The sequence below is a fragment of the Littorina saxatilis genome, unplaced genomic scaffold (assembly GCF_037325665.1).
Source record: "Littorina saxatilis isolate snail1 unplaced genomic scaffold, US_GU_Lsax_2.0 scaffold_1553, whole genome shotgun sequence".
In the NCBI taxonomy this organism is placed as follows: domain Eukaryota; kingdom Metazoa; phylum Mollusca; class Gastropoda; order Littorinimorpha; family Littorinidae; genus Littorina; species Littorina saxatilis.
In genome coordinates this window covers 1-12500 of record NW_027126569.1, presented here as the reverse complement: position 1 = coordinate 12500, position 12500 = coordinate 1, and the positions used below count along the sequence as shown (strand labels likewise).

Genomic DNA, 12500 nt, shown 5'->3' with positions numbered 1-12500 from the left:
CTGAGCGAACACACACGTGTGCGAGATTGCAGGTGTGTGTGCGCAAGAGCGCATATGGGGTGAAATTCTATTAGTACGACGACGCACCTGCAGCCTTCTTATTAAATAGCGTCTGTCTGTCTGTCTGTCTGTCTATACTCTCTCTCTCTCTCTCTTTCTCTCTCTCTCTCTCTCTCTCTCTCTCTCTCTCTCTCTCTCTGCACACAGACAAACACACACACACACACACACACACACACACACACACACACACACACACACACACACACACACACACACACATACACACACACACTAGAAAAAATGTAAGAAAGAATCGTCCATAAATCTTCATGACAGAAGCGCTTTCAATTACAAAGGAGATGGGCAAAGAAGCCAGTATGAACTTGATACGTCACTCAGAACTGATGTCGTCAAAGCGAGCGCATTACGCCATCCTATAATGGCGGTCACCTGACCCTAAAAGAGGACCTATCTCTCTCATCGTCCGCGCCGGATATTACAAGATGAACAAAACAAAAATGAAAGAAAAACAAGTCGCGTAAGGCGAAATTACTACATTTAGTCAAGCTGTGGAACTCACAGAATGAAATTGAACGTAGTCCGCCGCTAGTGCAAAAGGCAGTGAAAGTGACGAGCCTGTTTGGCGCGGTAGCGGTTGCGCTGTGCTTCATAGCACGCTTTACTGTACCTCTCTTCGTTTTAACTTTCTGAGCGTGTTTTTAATCCAAACATATCATATCTATATGTTTTTGGAATCAGGAACCGACAAGGAATAAGATGAAAGTGTTTTTAAATTGATTTCGGAAATTTAATTTTGATCATAATTTCTAATTTTTTTAATTTTCAGAGCTTGTTTTTAATCCAAATATAACATATTTATATGTTTTTGGAATCAGAAAATTATGAAGAATAAGATGAACGTAAATTTGGATCGTTTTATAAAAAATGTTGTTTTTTTACAATTTTCAGATTTTTAATGACCAAAGTCATTAATTAATTTTTAAGCCACCAAGCTGAAATGCAATACCGAAGTCCGGCCTTCGTCGAAGATTGCTTGGCCAAAATTTCAATCAATTTGATTGAAAAATGAGGGTGTGACAGTGTCGCCTCAACTTTTACGAAAAGCCGGATATGACGTCATCAAAGACATTTATCGAAAAAAAGAAAAAAATTCCGGGGATATAATACCCAGGAACTCTCATGTAAAATTTCATAAAGATCGGTCCAGTAGTTTACTCTGAATCGCTCTACACACACACACACACACACGCACACACACACACACACACATACACCATGACCCTCGTCTCGATTCCCCCTCTATGTTAAAACATTTAGTCAAAACTTGACTATTAATGTAAACAAGTCGCGTAAGGCGAAAATACAATATTTAGTCAAGTAGCTGTCGAACTCACAGAATGAAACTGAACGCAACGCAAAGCAGCAAGACCGTATACTCGTAGCATCGTCACTCCACCGCCCGTGGCAAAGGCAGTGCCCGTGGAATTGACAAGAAGAGCGGGGTATTCGTTGCGCTGAGAAGGATAGCACGCTTTTCTGTACCTCTCTTCGTTTTAACTTTCTGAGCGTGTTTTTAATCCAAACATATCATATCTATATATTTTTGGAATCAGGAACCGACAAGGAATAAGATGAAAGTGTTTTTAAATTGATTTCGAAAAAAACATTTTGATAATAATTTTTATATATTTAATTTTCAGAGCTTGTTTTTAATCCGAATATAACATATTTATATGTTTTTGGAATCAGCAAATGATGGAGAATAAGATAAACGTAAATTTGGATAGTTTTATAAATTTTAATTTTTTTTTACAATTTTCAGATTTTTAATGACCAAAGTCATTAATTAATTTTTAAGCCACCAAGCTGAAATGCAATACCGAACCCCGGGCTTCGTCGAAGATTACTTGACCAAAATTTCAACCAATTTGGTTGAAAAATGACGGCGTGACAGTGCCGCCTCAACTTTCACGAAAAGCCGGATATGACGTCATCAAAGACATTTCTCAAAAAAATGAAAAAAACGTATGGGGATTTCATACCCAGGAACTCTCATGTCAAATTTCATAAAGATCGGTCCAGTAGTTTAGTCTGAATCGCTCTACACACACACACACACGCACGCACGCACACACACACACGCACATACACCACGACCCTCGTTTCGATTCCCCATCGATGTTAAAATATTTAGTCAAAACTTGACTAAATATAAAAAGAAAGAACAAGAAAAAGGACAAGTCGCGTAAGGCGAAATTACTACATTTAGTCAAGCTGTGGAACTCACAGAATGAGACTGAACGCACTGCATTTTTTCACAATGACCGTAGTCCGCCGCTAGTGCAAAAGGCAGTGAAAGTGACGACCCTGTTTAGCGCGGTAGCGGTTGCGCTGTGCTGCATAGCGCGCTTTAATGTACCTCTCTTCGTTTTACCTTTCTGAGCGTGTTTTTAATCCAAACATATCATATCTACATGTTTTTGGAATCAGGAACCGACAAGGAATAAGATAAAATTGTTTTTAAAACGATTTCGAAAATTTAATTTTGATCATAATTTTTATATTTTTAATTTTCAGAGCTTGTTTTTAATCCACATATAACATATTTTTATGTTTTTGGATTCAAAAAATGATGAAGAATAAGATGAACGTAAATTTGGATCGTTTTTAAAAAAAAATATTTTTTTTACAATTTTCAGATTTTTAATGACCAAAGTCATTATATAATTTTTAAGCCACCAAGCTGAAATGCAATACCGAAGTCCGGCCTTCGTCGAAGATTGCTTGGCCAAAATGTCAATCAATTTGATTGAAAAATGAGGGTGTGACAGTGCCGCCTCAACTTTTACAAAAAGCCGGATATGACGTCGAAAAAAAGAAAAAATTTCCGGGGATATCATTCCCAGGAACTCTCATGTAAAATTTAATAAAGATCGGTCCAGTGGTTTGGTCTGAATCGCTCTACACACACACACGCACAGACAGACACACACACCACGACCCTCGTCTCGATTCCCCCCTCTACGTTAAAGTAACACATGTGGCTGTAGCTCAATAATTAATTCATTTTGGTCACTTGTACAAATAATCTCATAAACGTCCTTTAAAGTTGATAGAAGGAGGATTGGCTACAGTATTCGAACACAGAAAAAAATTGTTGGTACGATATTTTCGAGAAAAAGAATTCGTAGGCCTAAACATTATTCAACAAGGCCTTTGGCGTAATCGTCACCGGAAGTCAAGGGAACTCCCTACTTCCGCCACTACTGCCGCTATCAATTGACAAGTACAACATCACTATGTCGTCGCCATCGGTAAGTTTCAAAGGCCGTGCAATAACTTTTCGCCCCTAACTTAAGTCTATTTAGATTTGGGATCCAAAAGTGTTCTACATTATCAAGAAGAAGAAGAACTGGAAGCAATCTGTCGACATGAGAGTGACAGAGTGAGAGTCATTCATGTCACTACCGCAAAAACCGCCCCACTCGCATTTTCTGAGTTTGACGGTAAGAGTAAGCATACTCGTAGATCTTGATAATTATAAAGGGTAACAGCCTTCATGAACTTTGGAGCATAGGCTGTATGCCTCTTAGCTTCTTTTTGCTTTCGATGGGTTGCTTCTAGATCTGTCGTAATCCCTGTAGCACTACATCAATCATTCAATGTACTTGTGGACTTTTGCTCAGAACATGTAAACAGCATAAAGTACTCGGTTGGTTTTTAATTTTCTATTATTCCTTGGTCATCACTTGTTTGATGGATGATGCCCTCCTTCCCTCTTTGCTCCCTCTAGAATCATGTGCAAAGAATGTGACAGAAGAAGACTTTGACTGTCTAGCAGTCCTAACCTAAGTATTTCTCTCATAACCCCACCCATACCCCCAGGTGTGTTCTCATATACATTAGTTTGATGAGAAAATTTGCTAGTAAAAACTGGTTTGGCACTCACAGATGACAAAAAGAGTGGAGAGCTTACCAGATGTATTTCTACATGCTGAAGATACAACTAATTTATTATTGTTGATTTCAGACAAGCCGGAGTGATCATGAAACAGACTCACCTGCACCCCACAGAGGGAGAGGAAGGAGGAGAGGAAGGGGAGGGGGAAGAGGAGGTGGTCAGCCTCAAGAACAAGATCAGGTGTGTTTTCATGTCCATTACTTTGAGAACATTTGCTATTTTGGCTCTAATAGATGAGACTGAAGAGCTTACAATTAATTATATGAAAATTAGTTCTACATGCTGAAGATACAACTATTTTATTATTGTTGATTTCAGACAAGCCGGAGTGATCATGAAACAGACTCGCCTGCACCCCACAGAGGGAGAGGAAGGAGGAGAGGAAGGGGAGGGGGAAGAGGAGGTGGTCAGCCTCAAGAACAAGATCAGGTGTGTTTTCATGTCCATTAGTTTGAGAACATTTGCTATTTTGGCTCTAATAGATGAGACTGAAGAGCTTACAATTAATTATATGAAAATTAGTTCTACATGCTGAAGATACAACTATTTTATTATTGTTGATTTCAGACAAGCCGGAGTGATCATGAAACAGACTCGCCTGCACCCCACAGAGGGAGAGGGAGGAGGAGAGGAAGGGGAGGGGGAAGAGGAGGTGGTCAGCCTCAAGAACAAGATCAGGTGTGTTTTCATGTGTACATTACAGTGAAATCTGTGGTATCCATACTGGTCTTATCCAAATACCCTGTGATATACAACTGGGGAATTACCCAAATACGTATTACTTAGTCTGAATCTGACCTGTGGTATCCAACTACCTGTGGTATCCAACTCTTTTTGTCTGGGCCCCTTCGTTGTTGGATACCACAGGTTTCGCTATAGTTTGAGGAGAAAATGTGCTAGTTTGGCACACATAGATGAGAGAATTGGAGAAGTTACCATTAGATGTAAATTAGTTCTTCATGTTGAAGACACAAATGTTTTATTAATGCTGTTTTCAGACATGTTCCACAAGTAACGAAAGAGGAGGAGACAGGGGGAGAGGAAGGAGGAGAGGAGGACGAGGGGCGACAGCACAGCAGCGGGGCTCTTCAAGTGGCAGGGGGAGAGGTGGTCGAGGGAGGTGGGATGTGGCCGGCATCCCCACTGCGCAGCAGCACAGGAATAACTTGCAGGTGTGTTTTTAATTAATTTGACATTATTATGAGGAGATATGAATAGCAAAGTCTTTCGCATGTATACACAGATAATGATAACAGCACACATGTTTCATTTTAAAACATGTTTGTTGTCTTTACATTATTACAGACTCAGATCCAACAGCTGGATATTGCACAACTGCGACAACTGGCCCTCGACCTGGCTGTTGCACAACCAGGTCTTGTTTTTGACATGCTTGGTAAGTAACTTCTGCTTTATGGTGTTCTGATATAAGTTTGCTCTTGTCATTATTGTGGTATTTTGTGTGAGCTCTCTATGTAGTATTTTGTTTCTGCATTCTGCTGAAAGTATTTTTTCAATGGTTTTGTTGTTGTTGTATACAAAAAACAAAACAAAAAAAATATATTTACATCCATGGTGCATTATTGATTTTTTTTACTTTGACATTGGTAATCATAAAATATGTATCATAAATTAAGAAATAAAAATGCTTTCTGTTGAAAACAGCCGATCAGTCGTCTGTGCCAACACCTGCACCATCACCAGACCATGCAGCCTGGCCGGACTGGTGTGTGTGCCGACATTGTCGGCACATGCCCACACCTGCAGAACGGATCTGCTGCCAGCGCCGCACTCAGTGCATATCAAGAATGCCTGTACGTATGCCCATTTTTTATATAAAAAAGTATTTATTAAAAAAATATTTACATGAAAAAAAAGATAAACACAGTCATGGTCAGATTGTGTACTTGTGCAGGGTAATATAGTTGTATGTAATGATATACAGTGGAACCTGCTAGTACTCATACTATAGTGGACTCTATTATTGTGATTTTCCACTTATAATGAAGAGGGTTTTTTTCCCCCTTGGGTTCTCTCTGTTAGACAAAAATCTAAACTGTAATAGCAAATTTCTTTTAGTGAACGACTTTCCTCTTCCCTTGAAGTTCACATTGGTATGTAGTCCTTGGAGTCCAATTATTATTATTTATTTATTTTTGTATTTCTTATTTTTGTATTTGAAAAAAAATGAAATTTGGATATTTACAACGCGCTTTATCTTTGCTGTGTAGGAAACTAAAAGCGCGGCAAAGGTCGCACTTTACCAGGCGCCCCACTCAAGGCCCAACAGGGATTCGAACCCGGGTCAATGTGATGTGTTGTTACTTTGATGATTACAATTATTATTTCTTTTTTCTTTTGCAGGAGATGAACATCATTTTACATCCGTTCGTGCTACACCTGAGCAGGAGGCAGCGGGTGGACATTTTGGTGTTTGCGGAAGAGGGAGGCGAAGCCGCCTCCAATCGCCATGCTGCCTATCGCCAGTTTGTTTTCTGGCAGCATGGTCGTTTGGGGGCTGGTAACAGGAGGGCTATCCCTTCATGTTGTGTGTGGGCCATTCGGGATACTTACCCCAGTCCCAACAATGTTTATACAGGATACATTCCAGCGCGCTTGCAGTAGATGGGGTAATTGCTCTTGAATACCGACACACAACATGGAGGGATATTTTTCGTCTGTCTCTTCCTCAAGCACCAAAATGTCCTGAGGACTTGGACATGTTTGACTTTTAGTTTTCAAATTTTTAATTGCCTCTCTGTATGGTTGTAACAGCTGTTTGATTGTTTCCATGGGTTTTTGCACACATTACTTTTTGAGTGCAAGAAAAATATTACAGAAACATTTTGTCTTGAAAATGAGAATGTTATTTTGGTTGACTAGAAAATTATGTTAAAATGGTTTCTTCAGCTGAGCTGTTTGTTTTGTACAAGTTTGTGTTCATTTACTTTGTATGTACTAGTATGACTCCACAAGTTAATTTTAATAAATGTATATTTGACCAACAACAAAACAAGTTCATGTGCCAGCAGTGACACAATGTCATATCATGTAAATTATGCTGTCAGATTTTGAAATTGTGTAATTCTGAATACAGAATCTGAATCACTTCCACTTTTTGTAATGGGTTCAGAAAAAGAAACATGATGTTATTGTTTTTAAATTTATATCACACAACAAACACACAATAGTCTTTAGTCATTTTCAAAGTGGTGTACATCCCTTTATCTGCAGACAACAAACAGTTTCTGTCTTTGTTTTTTGTTTTTTTCTTTTCTTTCAGCAGACATACTGTTGCACAATTACCACACCACAACGCACTCATAAAAACAAATGAACAGACAGACAAATATCAAGTATCGTTACCACCATTATTCTCATATTGTTTCCAGGTAAACATGTACAAAAGCCAACTAAACAGATATGCTAAGTCACGCTTGCAGCCACACATAATAAGAATATACTAACACATGTTGTACAAACCCTCAGTCTCTCTCGCACACACATTAGTATCATGAATAAACAATTATTGTACACAAGCAATATTTTCAACTAAACAAGAAAAGAAAAAAAAAACATGATCACCATGTCACAACCACTCCCTCAGTCCCTGCATTGAGAGGTGGGTTGTCGCTGACATTCCTTTAATTATAATGGGAGGTACATTTTCAGCCGAACATTCCAACATGCTCAATTATAATATGTGTTGCAATGTGAGTTTCTTGTGCCTGCAGCCATTCTATGCCGCCTGAATCTAGCCTGTGAAGCAAAATGTAGTCTAAGGCAATTGATATCAATTTGAAGTGAAAATCATACAACACAGTCTCAACTAAAATGATACAGCTTTGGAAACTATTGATAAATGCTTTTCTTGCAAATTTAGTCTGCCAATGTATAATCACAAAGTTATTACTATTTTTCAAAGTTATTATTAAAATCATTATTCGCCAATGTATACAAGAGCCTCCCATCTATATTGGTGAAATAGCGCAATTTAGGGTCCATGATAAGGCAGCAGATTAAATTAAAAAACTAAACACAGCCATGCCATAGAACTATGCGGGTCTATGCATTTTTACTGGTTACCCACACATACAAACATTGCTGTCTTGAAAAGGGCCTTTCAAAAGTCCACTGGTGTCATATTGTTGTACCTCTCCACATGTCAAAAACAACTGTAACAGAACCGCAGACAAAAAGGGAGGTAATAATTATCCCACTTGACACTCTTTCCTTATGTTCTGCCTCCTTTTGGGCTACTACCAGCTCAACTGCTACCGTCATTCAGGTAAAACGAGATTTTTTCTGTGCAACAAGTTCACTAGTTGGAGGTGGGGAGGTTGCTGCCAGGTGTGTTGACAGTCTCCTTGGGTCCTCTTGTGCCAGAGGTTTTTTCCTGTGCAGTGGCAACGGGTCTTGTAGTCTCATCTCCATGATTCGCAGCTTCAGGGCTGGAATGTGGTGGTAGGTCTTTGGGACCTTCACAGGGAATACCGACCAGCGGCCGGTTTTCTTATTGAAGCATCTGTGATACCTATCAACATAGAACAAGAACAATTATGACTAAAATGCTTGACACTAACCCTTGTAATGGCCTTGAATGTCATAATATAACTAAACATGCCAAGGACATGATCATACATCTAGAACTTGAAGCCTGAATTTACATGTTTGGCCTGTGAAAAAAACAAACAACAAAAACATTGCATTGAGTGTGTTTCAATACATGTACTTACTTCTTTCTGCCATCCTTTGAAGTCGCCAAGGGTCGACCAGCATGAGTGTTGTGGTCCATGGCTGCCAACAGAATCCTGGCTTCATAAACCGGAGGTGTGTACGCAAACCTTTTGCCCGCATACATCAACAAATGTTGGTGAAACACCTCCAGGGGGCATGTGCTCCTGTATGTAAAAAGAAAGTATTATATATAATGGTAGAAGTGAACACGCTTATCATTAAATATTTTACAGTGATGTTCTGCTGATACTGTAGCGATAGGTTTTCTTGTTTATTTACCTCACTGTATGATATAAATCAACCCTGTTACAGCGAAATTCTTATATTCACTATAACAGAGTTCCACTGTATAATGTTGGCCAGCACACATCAGTATGAGCACTACAACTCCTGATTTTTACATCGAGTATTAGTAATTACAAAACCACACAAACAAGTTCATACTTGTTGCACCCACATAATCTCCTTTCATGCACACTGTAAACAGTTCCCTGATTTCTCCCTCAATAGTGAGTAATAATAATCTTCTAACCTGTTTGTGATGACCAACTCTGCTTTCTGGATCAGAGTCTGGTCTAAGACCACAGAGGCGAGCTGTTTCACTAGGGCACGGTCTTCCTGAGGATCAAGCCAGGCCCTCCCATCCTCCCTTTCCCCGCCCAGGTCTTCATGGTCGCAGCACCAGGCACCAGCATCCCAAGAATGTATGTTGCAAACATGTTGCAAAACTCCTCGCCACATACCCTGGAATGGAACAGACACATTCAGAAAACTATACATGCCTGATTTTTTTCAAACTATTGAAATTAGTGCATAATTGTGATTGACGTGCTATTATTATTTGTAAATGAAACCGTACAAATAACCAAACAAGACAATGACCAAACAGGTTACCATGAACTTTGTCTTGGTGTCAGCCTTCTGGCAGCAGAACCAAAAGTGGTTCACTATCGAAGGGATCCACTTTTGCAGCTTGCGACCTTTACTGCCTGCAGCAATCTAAGAAGAAAATGCAAATGTAAAATGTAAAGATACACACACAAACAAACCAAAGAAAACATGAGAAAACCAATAAAGCATTCACAATATTTCAAAATTGTATCAAACTATAACACAATTACAACATACGTACCTTGGCTAGCTTCTTGCCAATATTTTTGGCAACATGCCACACATCAAGGGAATGTTTTTTTCCGATCGCCTCTTTTTGACAAAACAAAGAACAAAATATATTCATTTGCAATATCAAATATTTGGTGCATACATTTTTAAAATGTTTGCTAAAATGACCAGCCCAAATTAAATGAAAAGGGCTTAGCAATGCACACATAATACAATGAACAACAGCTGCTAAAGAGACAATAATGGTGACACACTCTAAACTGTATCCCCAAAGTGGGCAAGAGGTATATTATCTTGAAATTAAGCATTCTAACTCACTGCACTGTCCATCCAGATGGGACTGATGTATGTATAGATAATAAATGTTGCATAATAAATTACCGCTAACATATAATTGACTGTTAATCACACACACACACACAAAGGGGGGAAAAGAGGAAACAGAACATACTCATATCTGCAGCTATTCCCACATGGGCATCAGTGACGACCTCATCAACAGTGGTGTCCACCCGTTCACCTTCAAGCACTACCTCATCCAGTGCCCTCTTAAATCCAACCCTTTCCATGTTCGTGGATTTTCGCTGTGTTTCCCGTTTGTCCACACACTGGACAGAGAGAATCTTTGTGGTCTCAGCCTCCATAAGAGTGTAGCTGCAGTACTGTGCGCAATGACCTATTTGAAAATTCAATGCACCATTAAAAAGTAACCATTTATGATGAAACCTGCAAACAATATTCTCTGACCGGACATCAAAATTGCAAGGCTTTTCTAAGCTCAGTTGTTTGTTAACATGGTTACGAGAACACAGGCAAGCCAATTACTCAAGCGCCTAGACTATATCATTCTACATGATGGTAAATAGCACATTCTAATATTCCAATGACTATGTAAAATTGGGGACATGGTATATATTGGGTCATTGAATAATGCAGGTCTGCAATAATCGTACTGACCTGGTGAATCATTGCGTCCATCTCCTGCACACACACACACACAAAAATGGAATGACATAACAAAATAAATGTTCAATAAAAAGTGCTCTGCCGTCACTTGACAACAGGAAGTCAATTTCAGTGGGTTACATGAAAATGTAACTTTTTCTTTCAGTCTATTTCTCAAAAGCAAGCACGCCTTGATACAATGTCCAAAATTGAATATTATGTCCTGCATCACATCATGTTTTGCTTTTGAGAAATAAAATAGAAAATATAAAGTTGATTTTAGACATTCATTTCAATATTATTGTGGGGTTGGGGGGGTGGGGGGTGGGGTTGGGTTAAGTCTACAGCATTGGATACATTATATTTCTGAAATGGCACAACAGTGACAAAGGGGTCAAACATAAATCACAAAAGAACAACAAACACTCACCCAGAACAACCAAATTTTGCTCTGCCAATGAGTCGAAGATGGCTCGTTGGTGGTCCTTCCATGTGTCCTTCACAGCCTTTATGATAAATGGAAAACAAAGTTATATATCTATATTCTTGTGAGTTGGGACAGTCACTGAGGGACACACAAAGCAAGAATTTTGCCTCACAGACTAGACTATGTCAACTGTTCTAGACAACAACAAAAAATGCCATACTTGTTACAAAACATCTGAATACATAACGAGAATGGGTTGCTTTTAGTTTCTAAACATCATTTGTAACTAGGGTGGCCGGTTGGTTCTGTGGTGAACACGATTCCCCAGGGATACAGCAACCCGGGTTCAAATCCCCGTTGGGCCGTGAGTAGGGCGCCTGTATAGTGCAACCTTTGCCGCGCTTTGAGTTTGCTAGAGATAAAGATAGAGATCAATAATAATAATAATAATAATAATGGACATTTATATAGCGCGTTTCTAGACAATCTACTCATAGCGCTTTACAATATTTAAACAGGTAAAAACAAACATGCATAGATATTAACACAAACTGGCAGGCAAACATAAACAACACAACTATCAATATCCAAATTCCATTTTCTTTCCATTTTATACACACACATTATAAATTATTTTTTAACTGTTTTTTAATTACCTGCACCACATAATGTTTCTGGACAGCCTGGTGGAAGGTAGCACCAGGAAAGGGCAGGTTCAGCACCTTCGCCCACAACGCCAGCTTGGCATAATTATTTCCACTTAGGAGGATACATGTGCTGACTAGAAAATCACCACAGTGAATTTTGTTGGGCAGGGTGGGCTGGGCACACCATGTGTGGCTCACATGGCCTTTCACACATTCCTGAAATTCACAGATCAGATTTGAAAAAAACAAAAATGCAAATGACTTTATAAAAATTCAATGTGTCACTGTCAGTAGGATTACTAGGAACATATACATGTACAAACATAATGAGTTGATGAAGCCTAAGTGCATTCTGAAATCTGAACCATCATGCCACATTTAGTGCTGTTAGACTTAGTAGTGTCCAAGATAAATTCAACATTTTAGTTTTTAACGAATGAACGGCCAGACGGACAGATGAACCAGGTGAGTACATAGACTGACTTTTGCTTCGCATGTGAGTAAAAAATAAAATGTTCTCACCCATCTGAGGTACAGTGCTGAGCCTGTGAAGCCCTCCTTCACGGCAGGAACATGCTCACACCCAGCAGTGGAGCATTTCCTGATGCTCACAGCAGCCAGTGCCTTTAGTTTGGTG

At 39.2% G+C, this 12500-nt stretch overlaps 2 protein-coding genes across 2 annotated transcripts; one reads left to right on the top strand and one right to left on the bottom strand.

Moving 5' to 3' along the window:
• Positions 1–4553: 4553 nt before the first annotated feature.
• LOC138955007 (uncharacterized) lies at positions 4554–6472 on the top strand. The gene is made up of 5 exons (XM_070326732.1): positions 4554–4663; positions 4984–5157; positions 5291–5381; positions 5651–5799; positions 6350–6472. Exons 1-5 carry the CDS (start codon positions 4569–4571, stop codon positions 6354–6356), a joined length of 516 nt encoding a protein of 171 aa, XP_070182833.1. The 5' UTR covers positions 4554–4568; the 3' UTR covers positions 6357–6472.
• An 865-nt stretch (positions 6473–7337) lies between these two features.
• On the bottom strand, positions 7338–12493 carry LOC138955006 (uncharacterized; the record flags this gene model as incomplete). Its single annotated transcript, XM_070326731.1, has 10 exons — positions 7338–8519; positions 8722–8886; positions 9255–9466; positions 9617–9721; positions 9855–9925; positions 10296–10520; positions 10802–10825; positions 11220–11295; positions 11873–12079; positions 12386–12493. Coding segments are annotated over 10 exons (1443 nt in total), but the record flags the coding sequence as incomplete, so codon positions are not given.
• Between the last annotated feature and the right edge of the window lie 7 nt (positions 12494–12500).